The 19,075-nt window shown below is 48.9% G+C and overlaps 1 protein-coding gene across 11 annotated transcripts in view; it reads right to left on the bottom strand.

The window, feature by feature from the left end:
• The window catches only part of LOC114868980 (unconventional myosin-XVIIIa-like), a 51,085-nt gene that overhangs the window by 31,010 nt on the left and 1,000 nt on the right, over positions 1-19,075 (bottom strand). For 4 of the 11 annotated variants that reach the window (XM_055502176.1, XM_055502177.1, XM_055502172.1 and 1 more), the window contains exons 2-17: positions 17,931-19,015; positions 9,866-9,949; positions 9,554-9,625; positions 8,153-8,212; positions 7,344-7,431; positions 6,992-7,098; positions 6,731-6,907; positions 6,390-6,600; positions 6,166-6,308; positions 5,939-6,039; positions 5,763-5,826; positions 5,459-5,603; positions 3,224-3,394; positions 2,404-2,494; positions 1,968-2,160; positions 225-311 (exon numbers count right to left, since the gene is read on the bottom strand). In XM_055502176.1, coding sequence (XP_055358151.1) covers positions 225-311; positions 1,968-2,160; positions 2,404-2,494; positions 3,224-3,394; positions 5,459-5,603; positions 5,763-5,826; positions 5,939-6,039; positions 6,166-6,308; positions 6,390-6,600; positions 6,731-6,907; positions 6,992-7,098; positions 7,344-7,431; positions 8,153-8,212; positions 9,554-9,625; positions 9,866-9,949; positions 17,931-18,887 — 2,751 coding nt within the window. In that variant the 5' untranslated portion in view covers positions 18,888-19,015. Of the gene's footprint in view, positions 1-224; positions 312-1,967; positions 2,161-2,403; positions 2,495-3,223; positions 3,395-5,458; positions 5,604-5,762; positions 5,827-5,938; positions 6,040-6,165; positions 6,309-6,389; positions 6,601-6,730; positions 6,908-6,991; positions 7,099-7,343; positions 7,432-8,152; positions 8,213-9,553; positions 9,626-9,865; positions 9,950-11,483; positions 12,273-12,843; positions 12,870-13,025; positions 13,091-13,734; positions 13,887-17,930; positions 19,016-19,075 lie in introns of those variants that run through there. The other 7 variants (XM_029172715.3, XM_029172723.3, XM_055502175.1 and 4 more) reach the window with 6 other exon arrangements.

The following is a 19,075-nucleotide window of genomic DNA, read 5'->3' as shown; positions in this document are numbered from 1 at the left end:
CGCTAAACTCTGCCATTTCCGTTTCCATGGCGCTGATCACAGGCTGCAGGAGCCCGCTCTTTCAAATCGGTCTCCAAAGACACCTCCATATTCAAAAAACTCAGAATAAAGTCCAGCGCCGATGCCCGCGGGCATTGTGGTGTTGTTGCACCAACAGCAGATTCGTGCAGGAAGCGACGGAGAAGCAAACGCACGTCGGACGGCGCGACGCGACGCGGACTCACCAGCGCTTGGCTCGAGGCCTGGTCCACCACCGCCACAGACAGGGAGGTGCTCGTCTCCGCGTCTTCCAGAGCCACCTCTATGTTCTCCTGGAGGAATAAAAGGCAGATTGGCACACTCCAACTCCTCACAATGGGAAATAAGAGTAAACATAATTTTACCCTGGAGATGTAAACAGTGGTTAAGCCAAGAAACGCTGCTCGGAGACACAATTTAAAAACAAATGCGGGGCTTTTCGAGGCATAGAGTAGGTTCTGAGGCCCAGAGGCTAAATAAGTCCTGCAGAGGTAGTTTCTGTCTAGCTAGTGTAGAAACTGCGGCATTGACTTGATGGAAGAACACAGCTGTGCCACCGAGCTTCCGTGAAACTGACCCTGGATCACGTGACTGTGGATTATCAACATCACAATTTGGTAATCCACTACAAGGAATCCCAGGCGAGGGATTAGTAGATCAGCAGAAAATGGATCAGCAAATATTTTCATCATATAATCACTTTTTGCGATATATGATGGTCAGCTCAGTATCTTTAAACGCTTGAAGTCACCTTGGGCTGGTATTATTATAGATGAATCAAATGAATTATGTGCATACGCACTGTGGAAGCCAAACAAATGTATTACAACACCATTCGTTGGCATTCACGTCACTGTTTTACCCAGCACTAAATGGAAATTCTAAAAGATTTCATTACTGTTGCAGATGATAACATTTCTGGGATAAAGTGAAAATAAATATGCAACATTACTTTCAGCAGAGCAACACAGGCGCTGCGGTGACAAAGTGCCGGCTGCACCGGAAACGCTGCACCGTGCTAATAGCGCCTATGAGAGATCCCTGCGTTCAAGTTGAGTGTGCGCGCTTAAATTATTTTTGTTTTCGGAGTCAGCGCGCGGAAGAAATACAAAAAGCCATCCGCACAGCTGCAGCGCTCGGCGGCGTTTAGCCTGGAAATATAAATCACTTCCCTTTGTGCGCGTGCATCACAGTTTAACCTGCCTGTCGCTGCTATTGTTGACGCCGTGTGCCGCTTTAAATGAGTTTGACCCACTTTTCAATGACAGTTTCACGCCTTCTTATATTTTCAAGGTGCGCCGGCGGGGGGGAGAATTACACTACGCAGATTTATGCAATACTTCATTTCGCTCCAATTCCCCGTTCTCCCAGGGAGAGGATGTGGGTGGGAATGTGGGTGGGAAATCCCAGGTTCCTTGTTCACAGTATTAAAACTAATACAATCAGGATTTCGGCTCAACTTTAGTGTGCTATCAGCTGGATTTTGAATAAGAACTCATCTTTTTTCCTAAGATTAAAGTTTGAGCCGCAGCAATGGATGAATATATTAAAAAATTTCTAATATACTTAAACATCTTAAATTCTTAGGGATGGATGTGCCCGGTTTTTATGGTCCTGTCCTTTTAGACAGAAGAAGAATAGTGCCTTCATCAGCGAGCAACACCACTTGCTGTGCAGCTGGGCGTGTCTCCCGAAGGCGGTTGTGAGTGACTTTACTTTGATCTCGCCAGAAGAGGTGAAGCCTGGCATCGCTAATGAGAAGGCCTAACACGCGAGCTACTTTGGCTTGTCACAGCTTGTGACAGGTGGGAGGGATAGCATATCTGATGTGTGAACACATACACTATTGGAGTTGATATATCTGAGCGGGAGCGGCAGGCGAAAGCAGAGAGAAAGGGATGTCGGGCGGAACAAAGAGCCCGTGTGAAGACGGCTGCGCGCGTTCTCACGTCTCTGTATCGCTCCAGCTCCTGGATGAAGGTGCGCTGGTAGAAGAGGGTCTGCAGGCGCTCCTGGGTGTAGTTGTGGCAGAGGTCCTCGAACGTGGCCCCGCACTCGTGCTTGGCCAGCCTGGGGTTCTGAAAGCCCGGCGTGTCCACAATGAGCAGGGAGCACAGGGAGTGCTGGCTGGACTTCAAAGCCCTGCGGCGCAAAGGGAGACGCATGTACACGGCGGCATTAGCTCCGCGTCCCCTCGAGAGGGTGCTCCATCGATTAACACATGCAACCTGCAGCTTTGACCTTAGCTCCTCACCCACATCATCCCTATTTAAAGACTTGCAGTCGAAAAGGAAGCACTGGAACATGTGTGTCTACAGATCACGATTCTGTCTCATGAAGAAGCAGCAATAACGTGACAGCTTACAGCACAGCAGAAATACTAACCGGTTTATTAAAGATATGAGAATGGTGAAGAGTTCGCAGTAGAGCCCACACGCCATGGCCTCTAAACACTCCGTGGCTGTAGCTTTGGATCCTGTGGTAGGAACACAGACAAGGACAGTCAGAGCTCACAATAATATCAACAGAAGCGCTTACAGTTGTGGAAGGCTGGTCATTATGTGTGCATCCAAAGCAGCTCCAGTGTGCATTGTTTCCGCAACGCAGCGCTATTTAGGACTCAGGTGTTTCCGTACTGGCCTGATCAAACAGTGCACGCTCGCGCCGGTGCCTGGCGGCCACAGCCACCTGTTAAGCTCTTCTAATTCATTCCACTATCACACAAAAAGTCCATTTATTGTGCTCGCGGGGGATTCTCATGCGCGCGCACGCACCCGCACGCACGCACACCTATGACTGTACGATGGTAAGTGAGGGGAGATGGAGGGAAGGTGAAACAGAGGTCAATTCTGCCCATTTCGACTGTGATAGACTTCTAACTGTATCCTCGTGCCCTTCGAAGTGCGTTGCAGGCTCGATGGAAGTCAGAGCACCTGCACATGTGAAAAATCAATGTGTGGCAATTATGATTTCAAGGACAATGAAGGAAGAGTGGATCCAAAATTGCTTGTCCCGACATAGTGTGTGTACTTATCTGTCAATTGCCATTGTAAAGCTGTGGTATTCATTACTAAGATAAGCTTTACTTTCTCCAGACCATGCAATTTCCCTCAGGTGATGAGCAGGGGCGTACGTGTGTGTGTGTGTGTGTGTGCGAGAAAGGAAGAGGGAGCGAGTCCGCTCGGAAGCGCGGTCTGTGGAGTACCTGCATCTGCTGTGCCATTTTCCTCCGAAGCCGGGCGGATGGTGCCGGCTCTGGGCAGGGTGCCCTTGGCCTGGTGCTTGAAGATGGAGGAGGAGAGCTCCTCCAGGGTGCAGCCCAGCAGGTACGCCGCCTTCTGGGCCCATTCATGACGCGCAAATTGTTTCCTGCCAGCTGAGACACGTGCATGAAAACCTCCATTAGTCCTTCTGCCAATTACCCCAGGCACACGGCTAGACCGCTAGCTTTGACACAGCCCAGAGTGGGGAGGATTATGTCTCTGGTCAGGCTCGTGTGCATTATTACATGTTCATTATAAACCCGAATTAAACACATTTCACCCATTTAATAAAACATTTACGAGCTTCAGCAACTGTTTCATGTTTAAAATGTTGAAATGACAATTGCCCTTTTTAGTGTCTTGGGAATGAAAGCAAGACTTATCATTAAGCTACAAAATTAATTTTATCAACATACAAACACAATTCTCTTTAATCTAGCAGCTGACTGATAGAAACGCGCAGATATGAACACAAGCGTGGGTTTAATCCACCATGAAGTGGTATCTTCTCAGACTTGAGAGAGAAACTGGGGGATTTCACACAGAGTAGTGGGCTCTATCGGCTCCATCAGCACTGCAGAGGCCTGCATACTTTTCACGATGATAAGCAGGACAGCAGCAGAAAACCATATACATCCATATGTTTCCTTTGATGACAGTCATGTGAGAGATAATTATGAGGCTCGCAGTAAAACATGAAAAAAGAAGAAACAGAGTTTACCAAAACAAATGATTGTTACTGAAACAAATACAAAAGGAAATATTACTACATATGTACAACATCTGCACTATAAAAGGAAGCCAACCTTAAATGTTGAAGCCTTTTTTCTGCCAGCACTTATTAAGCAGTGCTGTTGATAACACATTTAACAGGAAAAAAGCTAATTTATTGCGTCTTTAATTAGTTGTGGCGGATTAGAGACCGTTGCTGCCCTCTAGTGTTAACACCAATAACCTGCGTTTCAATAACGTCTTTCCTATACTTTTTTTTTTACATTGCACCTGAGAGATCGAAGTCAAACTGGAAGCAAGGACATTATTTTCAATAATTAAAAATTAAATAAATGAGATGACTACTGGTTATGAATTGTATCCCATAATGCATCATTTCTTCATCACTTAAAAACACAACATAAACATAAACCCAGAGTCTATAATTCACTTAGTTATTTGCAGATCGGAACAAAGTTGTTTAGCGTCTGTATTCCCAACAACAGATGCTACGCAGGGCGGCGTTCGCTGCAGAAAATTTTAACTGTTTGGGGATGGTTTCATCCTGCCATCAAAAAGATTGGCAGCCAGCTGGAGGGGATAACTAAAAAAATTGGCAAGCAATTGTGCACAAGTGACTGGCAATTACACCAAAGACAGAGTGAACAAATATATTAAAAACAGAGCTGCCAATGGTCCCATACAATTCTCGTAGTTTGTGTATGTTATTCAAATTAGATTAAGGTTTGACATAAGGTTAATGGATTCATATAACGCATCAGATATGCACTAAAGGACCATTTGATTGGATAATACACATTAGAAAAGATGATTTCATCCTCCTTAGAAAACCCTAAGTGCCTCTCAAGTTTAGGAATAAAATATCTCTAATGTGCTGCAGCGCTTTGTTTCAGGTTTTTAAGCGGTAGATATCCAATTTTGAGATGAAAGTGAAACACCGTGAAACAGTCAAAGGTTTTGTCATTTAAATAGCTTCAAAAGACGGAAACAAATGCTTGTGTTTGAGAAGGCCGCTGCCTTTACATGCATTTATACGACAAGATGAAATGTGTGTTAGGACTGAGAAAGATTGATTCCTCCATCTGTCCTTGAGCTACAGAAATCTTTCCTAACACTCGCGTAGCTTGCCGGTGGTTTCAGGTGCTGCGGCCCACATAAATAAGGTCAGATCTTATGGACAAACGCTTGATGATGAGCTGCAGATCAGGGAAGAAGAGGAGCTGATCACGCTGTGCACCGACATCTTTTCTGGTCCGCATGCATTATTCATTTATCTGGGTTACAGCTGACTTGCATCACACAGAGGATGTTACCTTCAGCGAGATAACGCAGGCTTGACATTTGGGATATTACATGAAGTGTTATTAAAGCAGCTTTGGCTGTTAAGGGTGGTTTACTGCCGCGTGCATGGTACATCGTACAAATGTAGATGTTGGAAAGCTTACCTTTGGTGGCTCCCGCAGCCCCAAGATGGTAGATGGCCCCAAGGATGAGCCAGAAGGCCCTCTGCTCGTCGCCGCTGATGCCCAGAACCTTCATGGCAGCCTGCAGCTTGGAAAGCTGCTGGGAGGCCCGCTGCTTGTCTTCCGTCTGAGAGAGAGTGCATGTATTGACATAAGGTTCCTTTCAGAATAGTAAATGATACATGCCTTAATGTATCACGACAAAAGTTTTGTCTATTTCAAGCTACGCTTCAGATTTGATCACTTCTAACCATATTCCTGTTTCTCTTGAACAAGTAAAGGTTACCTTAGTCTGAGGCATGATTCCAAATGCATTGTTTTCAGCAAAGTGATTGAGGTGCAGCTCGGTCCTGAAAGGAAGCAAAACGGCCGCTTCATCATTAATACAGGATCAGAAACTAGAAGCGTCGCCTGAAATCATTAATACATCACTGCGTCCTAAGTACATGTACTAACGCCCACCTTAGAGCACTATCTGCGCCAGCCATCAGGTAGTAGAAAACATTAAAAGTGGACTCCCCCTCCGGTCTCCTAGTCACCCTCATTTTCTCCAGCAGCATGGTCTGTACAGAAAATAGTGTTCAATACAGTCAGTGCAAGTAAATAAAGCCTTAATAAGCTTATTGAGACACTGTTTAAGAACAACGACAACGAAATTGATGAATGAATGAATGTGTATCTATCGCTACCTGGATAGAGGCTGAGGTCACCAGGCCCGACTGGTCAAAGTCCAAGGACACAATATGGGAGAAGCGGCTGGCGTTCCCGTTCATGCAGGTCGACGCGTTCCCAAACGCCTCCAACACGCTGTAGACCGCCTGCCACTTCTCCGCTGCGGGCGACAAAGAGAGGCAGCGTAAACTCCTGCACTTGAGCCAGAGTCCATGTGGAGCCCGCGTCCCATTCAACCTACTAGAGAAGGATTTGTTGGTGCTGCCGGCGATGGTAATGAGGTACTGGATGATGTGCTGGCAGTTGGTGGTCTTGCCGCTGCCACTCTTGCCCAACAGGACGATGGACTGGTCCTGGCGCGTGGTCAGCAGGTTCCTGTACGCAGCCTGGGCCATGCTGTAAATGTGAGGGCCCGTGTCTTCTCGTCGGCAGCCCTTAAACATCTGCATCACCTGGAACGGCAGCAACAAAGTGAAAGAGACGCGAGCAAAATCGCAGGGATGCGGTCGTGGGTCCATCCATCACTTTCACAGCACCCCGCCGCTCCATAAGGAGAGCTCATGCACTCGGGCTGCAGCATACCTTCTCAGAGTACATGGAGGGGGCACTAATGGGGTTAACGACCACCATGTTGGGCCCAGCGTGCGTGTGCACCAGGTTGCCGCCGTAGCGCTGCCGGAGGGAGTGCATCACGCTGGACTCGTTCAAATACTGCAGGGACGCCAGGTCCTCGGCTCGGTCGAACTCCGGAGGGTTTGCCTGGAGTTTAAGGACACGGAGAGTCACACGCCTGCCCAGTCGTCCGTCAACGCGAGCTTAACGTGCGATTTGGCGATTGAAGACCTTCTCAACGTCGTCTTCATCCACATCCAGCAAGGAGCCGTCGCTCTCCAGGCGGATTTTCACCTTCCCCTCCGGCAGGCTGCCCGCCTCCGTCTTCAGGAGAGTCGCTGCATCGCCACAAAGCGAGGGGTTAATGCATCAGGACGTATGAACTGGACTGGAAAGAAAAAGCTTCCCGCGGATCTTACATGTTGCGCAATGTGTGGAGGAGGTGGACTCTCAGTGATTAAAACACTAATTAAACACAGACCAGGAAATGCAATGCGTCTATTTAGGGCCCTTCGAACACATATACTGTAGGAGAACAGGCTGACGCAAATAAGGAGAAGTTACAAGATGCAATTTTACCAACCCAAAGAAAATCCATCTTTGTGGACAAGCCATACTTTCTCTGTGTTATACCAGGCTTTCTCGGCCGTTATCTGCTCCTCGGTCTTCCCCTGTTCGGACAGATAGGAAGAGGTCAGAGAGAAAAAGAAAGTACAACACATCCAACAAATTACATTTTTCCCACCAGCTCTACTTAGCGTGCAGTTCACATTTACATGAGACACACAAGTCTGGGGCTTCTCCCAGTACGAAAAAGGTGCGTGACTCTGTGCGAGCTGGTTCATTTCCATGTTCCACCGCCGGCTTTTATGTCTATTACACATCAGCCCAGTGTGGTGAAGAGCTGGAGCGCCCGTGCTTCTGATGTTAATGCACCTCCGAGAGAACAGGTGAACTTAGTTGGGCCGCGGCGCGTTTTATGTTCGCACAAAGGAGACATCACAGACGACGGATGGGGAGCGGATGTTTCATCACAACCAAGTGCATGGCACACACAAAAATACATATGTTTGGAGGAAGATTACACGGAGAAGTGGCAAAAATAATTCAGTGCCTCGCACACACACACACACACACACACGGAAGGCAACAGAAACTCCCTCTCGCTGAGATATTTCAGAGTCGAGTGCCGAGTCGGAGGAAGGTTATTCTCTTACCTAATTCACCCACTGCAGGAGGAAGATGGTTTCTATGTCATCATACTGCTTCACCACTGAAACACTTTCCTTACACAAATTTACTAGTTTGTCTCTCACACACACACACACACACACAGCTCTAAAACAATGGGGGATGCAGACACAACTACACCAACTTGAAGCCGTGTCAGACCTTAGCTGCAGCGGAGTGCGCTGCCTGGAGAAGGGCCACCGGGTCCTCGGCGAGCGGGGACTGCACGGAGGAGGAGAGAAGCACAAGGCGGATGAGGGAGCGCAGCTCACAACCAGTCAGAACCAAAACTGTGAGAATACAGTAGGTCACACATCACCATGACACAGCAGAACTCAAACCGGTGCAGCGAGCGAGAGAGGACGATGCAATTGGAATTCAATTCGACGGCGGCAGAACGAGTCTTTCAACTAATTCACCAAAGAGGAATTACATCATAAGGGCGTTAATGAGCAGGATTACGAGGTGCATTAAAGGTACAGTGTATTGCTCCACGGCCACAGCTCATGTTCTGCCATATCGCTAGTCACAGTTAATAAGATCAGTTGCACACAGTGTGGTATAAAAGCCTGCCAGCAGTTACAGAGCAAGGTAATGGTCAATGTAGATGTTACACAACTGCATAGACACAAAGGCATAACGCACAACAAGAGTTTGGATGTGGGGGTGGACAAAGCCCAAACCATCACACAGCCTCAGTGTGTTTTTGTAAAGCGAACGCAGCGCGAACAGAACCAAGCTTTTGTCAGTTCCTCCGGAGGTCAGCGACCTATGACCCGGCTCCGCCAACCGCCGCTCCGCCTCACGTTCCTGCATTCCAAATGCTCCACGCAGGAACCGCATGCCGAGTCAGAGACAAACGGGAAGACAAAGCAGGACGGACGGGGGTCAGAGGAAGGGAACGGCTCAGAGTCCAGCAGGGCAGCGCGGTCGAGTGCCCCGAGAGAGGATTTGTGGCCTCCGGCGCACTGGCCATGCAAAGAGCGAAGGAAATAGGAGGCAGTCAGGATCCAATAACCCAGAGAGAAGCCAAAGCAAAGAGATGGGAGAGAAGTCGAGACAACGGTGGATCAGAGCCAGGAGAAGGAATGAGGCCCTTTCACTGTGCTACACTCAGGCAGCAGCCAGTGCTTTATAATGCATCACTGCAATCACACACGGCGACGTAGCAAATCTAAGCGTGGAGCAGGCAGTCCTCTCATCCTGGTCACATAATACACACAATCAGCAAAGAAACAAATGGAGATGATTTGAACTGAACTACAGTAGTCACAGAAATGCTCACTGTATATTAAACATTCAGGTCACACACACATGTCATGTTTACACAGGCCCAGCTTAAATGTCCAGGGAGGTCTAAAGAAATTATTCTCCTAAATATCTCTTCACATTCTCACACCCGGTGGAACGAACCCAGACGCCCCCCTTCTTACTGAAGACCTGGACCTGTGTAAATGTGTACTCAGTCTGAGGAAGCAGGCGGCGGACTCAGGTCAACTGGTCCCCGGGCTGCTAAAGCACAGCAGGCGCAAACCAAACAGAGCGAGAGGAGGGGGACGTTACGTCATTGCTACTGATAGTGAAGATCTTCCTCACACGCTTGTAATCCTCCTCAGTGGGGGCCAGACCCGGGGCCTGGAGGTGGAGGGCAGCACCAGCGATGGAGAATGGGCAGAATGGGAGGAAATAAAAGCAAATCACCTGAGAGTTCTCATAAAATCACACACACACACACACACACACACACACACACACACACACACACACACACACACACACACACACACACACACACACACACACACACACACACACACACACACACACACACACACACACACACACACACACACACACACACACACACACACACACCTGTTCTTTGGCTGCAGCCTGGGACAGTGAACCTGGGGAGGGTTTACCATTGGAGGCCACAGGGGGACAAGACGCCTCCTTTACCTTCACACGGTGCACAGGGACATCCACAAACACACAGAAATGGAATTAGGCTGATGGTTCGACTGCTCAGGAGTATTTTCTTTGGATTAAATTTAACTTGCATGCGGTTACAGCCAATTTTAAGGAATGTTTGTTTGAACTAATTTAATTTTCCAGTTAATTCAATCAGGAAATGAGAAAGGGGAAGTGACTATTAAAGGAAATTGGATCGTTAAGCACCGCAGCTAAAGAGTAATGGCTGAAGCTTGTATGTGTCAGTGGTTCGGGAAACAACAAGAAAAAAAATGACTCAATGCTGCTTCAGTTGAAATAACTCACCTGAAATTAAACCATCAAAAGGTTCTGAGACTCAGTAATTCTAGTTTTCCACTCAATCGTGTATCAATTTAAAGCTGGTACCAAAATATGTTTTAATCACTTCTACGGCTAAATGCATTTTTATAGGGACCAACATCATTTGAATGTTTCATGTTCACTGTAGTGGAACATGCAAAAGCCAAAAAGGTGGAAACAAATGACTACACGCGTCCCGGTTTTGTTTTTCCGGGATAATTGCGAGGCTGTAATTGTCTGCCGTTGCCACTGCCAACAGCGGAAACGTGCGGCGCTGCTGCAGTCTGTTGATACGTACAGTAGCTCCAGCGAGAGCTGAAGAGTCCAGTCTGCAGAAGACTCGCCCTCGCGCGGAAGGAGATTTCATTAAAAGTTTCTCTCACACGCTGTTGCCGTCCTTAATGTTGGGGGGGAAAAAAAAAAACTTCATCTCGCCCGACATCAGCTAAAAAACACAATTTGCCTCAGCAAAAATAACAGGTGCCTATCTCCAATATCAAATCCCTCGCTCCATCGCCAAATACCCAACTGTTCGCCAGATTTCACGGACATCTGCTGATAGAAATTTCAGATGGCCTGCTGACAGACAGAATGCCAAGGAAACTAAATAATGGGACCAAAACCCAACGTAGGTACAAACTAAGACGAGAACTATGTGTAACCAACGGCAACCAAGAGTAATATTTATGTTAAATATCAAACACAAGCTGCAAATGATATGTAAAGGCCTGACATCCTGATTATGTGGGAAATAATAAAACATATATAATGACAAATATACGGTGACATTCTCTCCTGACTCGTCTTTAAAGCTTGAAGCCCCAGCTGTGGTGGTCGGCGGCAGGCGGGGGAACGACTTCAATGTTCTCCCTGCAGAAACTGGCAGTAATGAGTCCCAGCTCAGAGCGCACGGACACGTCTAGACGGCCACACTGCCCATGAGCACGCGGTTATAGCCACTAATGAAGTGTGATCATGAGCTGCTGCTCCTCGGAGCCCACTCGGGCGGCGGCTGTAGGGGCTCGAGGGACAAACGGAGGACGGGTTGAGAACGTAAAGGGCGCCATCACTTGGTTAGTAGCTCATGAGACGCAGCTTAATTGCTAGTTAGGGGTAAAAATCATGACTTATTATTATTATTATTATTATTATTATTATTATTACACAGCCATCCGGAGGTGGAGGGGCAAACATGCGCTACCTCTTGTTTCTTCACGGCCACGAGACGAGGCTTCGGGATGAAACCCGCAGGCGGAGCCAGGGGGTCCGTCTTTGTGACGGGGATGAATCCTGGAGGTCTGGCCAGAACACTCTGCTTTGGGGGAACGGGACTGGATTTCCTGGCGGGGATGAAACCAGCTGGAGGGGTCAGCAGGTTCTGCTTGGGGGCAGGGATGAAGCCGGCGGGAGGGGCCAAAGGGTCAGACCTGGGTGCGGGGATGAACCCGGCGGGAGGGGTGAGGGGGTTGGGCTTCAGGGCCGCGGGGCCTGGTGCCGTGGTGGTGGTGGTGGTGGCGGTGGTGGTGGACGCCTCCTCCGCCTTTTTCACCTCCGGCTTCTCCTCCACTTCCTCCGCCCTCGCCTCCTCACCGTCTTCCTTGCGGTCCTGGGTGCGAGTGCGCGGCCGGTGCTCCTTGGTCCGGCTCCGGCCCATTAAACTGGCGAGGCCCATGGAGATGTCGTCCTTGTCCTCCTTGGCAACCGCGGCGGTTCTGAGCACAGAGTCGGGCACGGCGGGGCCCTTCGCCGCCTCGGAACCCGCGTGCTGGTTCTGCTCTTCGGTCCCGGCGGGAACCACGCGGCGGACCACCCTCCTCACCACCCGCACCACCTTCTTGGCGCCGGTGCTGGGCTCCTCCCCCGGGGCGTCCGGGCCGCCCATGGCAGCGGTGCTCTTGGGCTCCGGAGCCGGTGCGGGAGCCAACTGCTGACTTCCTGTGTCTAGCCCAGGTTTAGCGACCGCCTTAGGCTGACTACTATCCACATCAGACTGGATACAGACGGGGCAGAAAATAGGGCAGATTATTCCCACAGCTGAGGCAGATAAACTGTCAAAGATTTCAACAGCAGCTTCTGAGCTCAAAAACTCCGTGCGTGGGATTATTCAGACACGGATTTATATCAGCTTGCCGTTTCCATTTGGCTTTCTTAAAGCCTCACTCAGGCTTGTGTATGCAGCCATAGCAGTCAGTCATACGTGGCAGCTCATCCCAGGCAATATTCTCATTCCATTTTAACACTGTTTAACCAGATTCATTAGTAGATTTAGAGGTTTAATAATGATGTAGATACTTAAAGGTTTAATACTGAAAAACTGTCTTTTATTAGTCTTTTACTCATGTAAACTGGCCAAGCGAGAGTACTGTATCTACAAAAGAAAATGTCCTTAAAAAGTAACCATGCTTTTGTTAAAAGACTTCAAACTGTACTTATTTTACAATAATGATTAGTGGTGTCATTTGTTCCAACACACCAAATACTATGGAATAGTAAAAGTACTAGATATGAAATCTGTCCTGTGTCATTAGTTCCCAACACATGCAGTTCAAATGAACACTTACATCTGACTTGTTCTCAACTTTAACCTACACAAGAGAAAGCAACAATGAAGATCAAACCACACATTCAGACCAAAGATCCCCTCCATCAACATGTAAAGAATCGTGATCAACAAGCAACAAGATGCAAATATGAACTGTGAGGGGTGAAATCAAAAAACAAAACAGAAACTCATGACTTCCCTTTTGCTCCCAGAATGAAAAGCGTGACCTGTACGCCATGGTGAGAGGCCAGAAGTCATGGAAGAAGCTGGGTGGAATGGGAAATAAATATATGGATCGATGAGACCAGGAACACATGAGGATGTGCTGCGCTGTGTGCCGCACAATGGGAATTAAAAGGGTGAGATCACTGAGGTCTACATGTAACGTGACTACAGTGCATATTACATGTGGCGACGTTTGAAGGACCGCCCTTCAACTCGCTCCACGGGCTTGAATGAGTTCACACAGCGTTAGTCATTTGTTTCACCAGTAGCAATGGCACAAAATCAATCAGAAAGCACGAGATTATTACACACGGCAGAAAATAACTGCCAACTCTAGAGAAGCATTACAGCCAGCGACACAGTGACAAGGCAATCAAACGAGTGCGGGTCTAACGCTTAAAGGCCAGGCCAACACACAAGCTAAAACTGGACCGTATCAATAGTTAGGTTCCTATTAACAGTTTGGAAACTTCTACTTGTTGAGGAAACAAAAGCGAGCTGTGCCGCAGCATGTTTCACTATCTCCAGGCCTGGTTTCATCAGGGAGCTCCTAAAAATAGGTTCAGCAGCCAATGGATGCCATTCGCAGACGCCATTAGAGCCCAAATAGAACTGCTAGACCCGGCGAGCAGATCCCCCCCCCGTTCACCACGCATGCGGTCCACCGGGGGCCCGAGCCCATTACCTTCTCTCTAAGCCTGGTTAACCTTCCAATCTTCGCTCGGTCTCTAGCGCGGTCCAGTCGGGGCCAACGTGGGGCTGAGACCCGGGTCTGAGAGCGCACACTCACTAGCTCCGAGCGAGTGGGAGGACGGCCTCGAGGGTGGGGTCAGCGCGGCTGTGGTCCGAGGAGCCGGGGGGGGGGGGGGGGGGGGGGGGGGGGTAATGTGAGAGCAGCAGCTGGGCAGGGAGATAGGAGAGGGACAGCTGCAGAAATACAGAGGGGTTATAAATAGAACATGCAGGACCACGTCAATTAGCACCTCTCCCTGCCAATCACCGCTCTGGGTGACGAGGAGTCAGGGAGGCGGCCTCAAACGTCGGGTTGGAGGCAGCCGAGTCAAACGTCCGCGGATCAGGGCTGCGGGCAGCAATTTTCTACTGCAAACGCACGTCGAATGAAATGAAAGCTCGTTAACTATTCCATTGCCCTCACAGACCCCCCACAACAATAAAAAGCCTGCACTCTCATTAGCGCGTTGATATTAGATTAGTCTGTGATGCGACGCTGCTCACACACCAAGTAGCAACAGAGCCGAGCGTTTGTGGGAGTAGTTACACTTTAGCGCCACAAGAGGGCGCTACTAAGCAATGCACTCCATGTCTGGTTCACAGATTCTTCTTCTCTGGCTCCCTACTGACCTAAATATAAGATACTGACGCTGTTAAACTCCGGCAGGATATATAGAGATCAGACAGTGATTAAAGACTTGTTCAGCTACAGTATGTATTTAATAATTCACGAGTAAAAGTAAACTAAATTTATTTTTAAAAATTTACTTAAACAAATAAAAATATTTCAAATTAAAAAATGATAAAATCCAAAAAATGTCACTTCTCTTTACATGGCTTAAAAAGAATGACTTGAACTTACTGCAGTAAAACCAGTTTGGTGGAGCCGGCTGTGATGATGACTGAGGCCTAATCTACACAGAGGAATGCTTGCAGCTCATAGGTCACGACAGGAACGTGGAAACACGGAAATGCAGCAGCAGGCTTGGTTGACAGGGTTATGGTTATTTTTCATTCATAAAAAAATGACCCACTCAAATATAAAGTTGTTGGTTGTTGTTTTTTTTTGTAACAGTATGCACTGCTTTCTCACACCCAGCAGGACTGAACCCAACACACGGCCCGGCTGCTCTATCGAGCACAGTCTGCTAATCCCCAGAGTCACAACACTGACGGCTGTTTGTCCACACAGCGCACACCAAAGATTACAGCTCTATGGAACACTGACACTGCTGATTCTGACCCACTTTCTTTTTCAAGTTCAATATAACACTATATGCACGATTATTAATCATAGACTGCATTAACGGATGTTCCCTTACTGACTTATCTCGGTTGTAGATCCTGTTTAAAAAAGGTGGAGCAAACGGAACAAACAAAGCCCAAACAAAATGCAGATATAAAAGCTATAAACAAATATTTTAAAATGCAAGAACTCCTTTACTGCTGAAAAAGGCAGTGCATTAAGTAGGAGCAGCTAATCATTTCGGATCAACACTGGGTTTCTCCCCAATGCAGGGAGTCAAACATTCCACATGGACGACTTGACCTGTGTCTGTGCTTCGGGAGTGGGAATTAATCAAGAGGGGTCAAGCTCTACAGGCCATTGACCGCTTCAGAAAATTCCAGGATGTGACCCAGATTCCGCTCCGTAATAGTAAATAGGCCTGAAAACCAGGACTTCTCTCTGAAAATAGGCCGCGAATGTAAAGTCAGGCGTAATGGCACCTGTGGATGCAGCGACTAGGACGCAACAGCGTTCTGTTTTCCCAATCAGACAAACACCCCAGGCACAGACGCCAGTGATTATGTCAGGCGAGAGAGCCAATTAAGTCATCATTAACACGTACAGTGTGTGTACTAATTACAGTAGTACCCACTCTACAGCCGGCCAGACAAGGTGTGCCGACTGACGCTATCAGCACACGCCCAAGAATGTCAAGCATGTACAATACGTCTTCCTATGTCCTGGAAAGCCACAGGTGCTGGTTTGAGATAAGAACAGGCCACAAGAAGGTCTGAAACCTGTGTCACTGTCAATGTGCAAGGGCAGGAAATGACTCCGCATGCATTGCCTGCATCATAACCTACAAAGCTTTATCTTCAGAAGCCCCCCCTCCTCCTGTAATCCATGACTGTGCTAATCCTGTATCATCTCCCCACTGAAAATGGGGATGGTGTCAGTTGATGGGCAGTTGGGAGGCAGATTACAGATTACGCCATTTGCTAATTTCCTAGTATTGAAACTACGGACCTCAGTGAGACAGGACGTGTATGGAACGGTGGAATCACGCAGGGGTGTCAGCAAATACATCAGTGTTAGTAGAATGCAGGCTCTCAGGTTCTACAGGGTTTATGGAAATGGGAAATCAAATGCTCAAAATGGAAAATCTAGGATATAAATAAAACGAGAATCAGTATTTTGATGCCGGTAAGGCTGATTACTGCACACTGGGATGTGCAGTGAAAACTATGGGTACAGTCAGCTTCCTCGTCTTCCCAATGCCTCCATCCCATTCATTTACCTCGACCAGCTGGGAAAGTGTCTAACAGCAGCCCTCAACAATAAGCAGCCAGGGATGATGGCAGACACGTTTCCACAGCGTTGCCGGTGTGCAGTATCCCCTCATACTAACTGAGCAGATGGTGCAGGAGCTCACGTTTTACACCTCGGTTTCACACGGGAGCCGTCGAAGCTGAGGGAGCAGATGAAAGTCTTCAGAATACACATTCTGAAACTCAGTGTCATTGTTTAAACATGCCTTTCACAAATATTTGTACTAGGTTTTTTGGTTCACCTTTATACTATTCACTTGTTACATTACACAATGAAGATCGATCCAACTTAGAGATGCTGGACCTTTTTTCACCTTTGAACCCAATCACGTTAGCATTTTCCTCTAGTGTTCGGATTTAGCTTTATTATATGTATCTAGCTTTATTTTAGACAGAAAAGTGCAGCAATAGTATTAAAGTTGAAAATAACTACATGTATGAATTACTCTAGCAGAATTCAAAGGTATTGTGGGGCTCTAGATCTAGTATCCAGATCTTTTTATAACCACCTATAAATAGAGCTGGTGGTTCTGGGTCAGCCTCACACTCACATTTTCTGCTTTTCCAGCCTTTCTAATCACGATCGTCAAGTTTGGCTGAATGTAGGACGACGCGAGACGGGCGCCTTCTCCGGGGAGGCGCGCGGAACGTGTGGCTCCTACGGTGCCACCTACACCCACGCGGATGAAAGGGGAGCGCAGCCCTCTCCACCCTCACAATGCATGCAGATAGTGCACGCGCAAGGCTGTTAAACTGTCACTTCTCTAGTGCGCACGACGTCCTGATAAGCACCGGGGCCACAACAAGCACACGCTTCCCAGAACAGACAAGATTCATGATATGTCACACTGGAAACACCGGTATTGTTGGAGTTTCTCCATGAAGTCTGGTACAGTGAACCCTATATGCGTTACACCTATATGCCTCAATGCATAATAAGTATATAGATAAGATGTAAAGATTGTTGTCAGGCATTTACTTCGTCATGAGATCCTCTAAACTCCCAACCACATCGACTAAGACGCTTGTTGTGCTAATAAGGAGTTTAACTCGATGCTCCTCTGGTTGCTTCGCGTAGCTAATCAAGCAAATAGCACTGAATGGGCTGCCAGCAAAGTCTTACACCACCATATGGCCCTGGGCCGCGGCGGCGTCCGGGCCGTTGTATCCGCCACTATCCTATTGTTTAGTGTCAAAGGACTTGGGGGGGAGGGAGGGGAGGATTATGTATACACCAGAACACATGCTCCCATTCAAACACACACGCACACACACATGCACGCACGCACGCACGCACACGCAAACATTCCCCCCATGACAAACACAAAAGCCCATTGCCAGTGTCACCACAGCTCGGCCCACGATGCAGACATTTTTAATCCAGCACGCTCCCACATAATTAGCAGGAGTTGCCGCGGTGATGCAACTTCATCGCACGGGAGAACAACACAAATTGTTGATCAGTGCACGCGAGGTCTGCGTGCCTGGAATTGCCGCGCGTCGCAACCGGCAACCGACGCAACGCGGCGTGGAGCGTGAACGCGGCGCGCGTGCGACGGCCCGAACCGAATGGTCTGGGACGTCACTACTTACGTCAAGGGGGTCTCGGTGCAGGCCCTCGCTGGTCCTCAGCCAGCTGCGGTTCAGCTCGCTCAGCTCCAGGATCGGCTGCACCTTCAGCCGCACCGCCTCCCCGGACTGACGGATCATCTCCACGATCTGGTCCCGGCTCTTGCTCTCCACGTTGACGCCGTTTATCTCCACCAGCCGGTCGCCGGGCAACAGGCCCAGGGCGCGGTCCTTGGCCCCGGCCCCCGGCTCGGCAAAGTGCACCACGCGCCGGCACACGCCGCCGTCGGGCCGCCTGTCCAGGAGCGTCGTCCGACGCAGCGAGAAGCCAAAGTCGCCCGTGTTGCGCCGCTGCAGCTCCAGCTCTCTGGGCGCCGGGATGGAGGGGGCGACCAGCGCCGGCAGCTGCAGGTCGGCGCCGGGGAAGGTCTTCTCCACCATCTCAGGGACGTGAAGCGCGCCGGCGCTCTCCGGGTCCGGGCGGGACGGGGCCGAGCCCTCGTCAGCATCTTTAGGCCCCGAAACGCTGTCCTCCCGGCCCCGCTGGGTGACAGACGCGTGCTTCTGGCCGACCAGCGAGTTCAACTTGGCCAGTTCCCCGAACCTGGCCGCCCTCTCCTTCACCGAGCTGCGGTGATGGTCCAGTTCGCCGTCGGCCGCGTCGTCGCCGGAGGCGCTGGCGTTCGCCGGCCCGGCGTCTTTCCCCCGGAGGCGCTTGTCGTCCAGGTTCGTCAGGGAGAGTTCAGTGTTACTGGGCACCTTGATGGGAATGGGACTGGAGATCTCCAACTTGCTCCTGGATTCCCTCTTGGAGCTTCCTCGGTTGATGGAGAACAGTCCTCGGCGGATGCTCATCTCCTCCAGACTCTTCAACTCCGCCTGGGACATGCGCTCCTTCTTCTCCTTTTTCTCCTTCTTCTCCTTCTTGCCCAGCTCCTTCTCCTTGTCTTTGTCCTTGTCTTTCTTAATTAGGTGAAACATGCTTGGTTTTGTTGTATAATTTCCCCAGTTATAAGTTAATTAAAATAGGAGGACAGCGACAGCTTTTTTTCTATATTGGACAAAACTTATGTAAAAAGAGATGCATCTGCAGTAGACATAGATCTGACCTGTGGAAAAAAGAAGAAGAAGAACATTATGAACCGATCTTTAGGCCCAACTACTACTGT

The sequence above is a fragment of the Betta splendens genome, chromosome 14 (assembly GCF_900634795.4).
Source record: "Betta splendens chromosome 14, fBetSpl5.4, whole genome shotgun sequence".
NCBI lineage: Eukaryota > Metazoa > Chordata > Actinopteri > Anabantiformes > Osphronemidae > Betta > Betta splendens.
The sequence above is the reverse complement of the archived record's forward strand: the minus strand, read 5'-3'. Positions and strand labels throughout refer to the sequence as shown.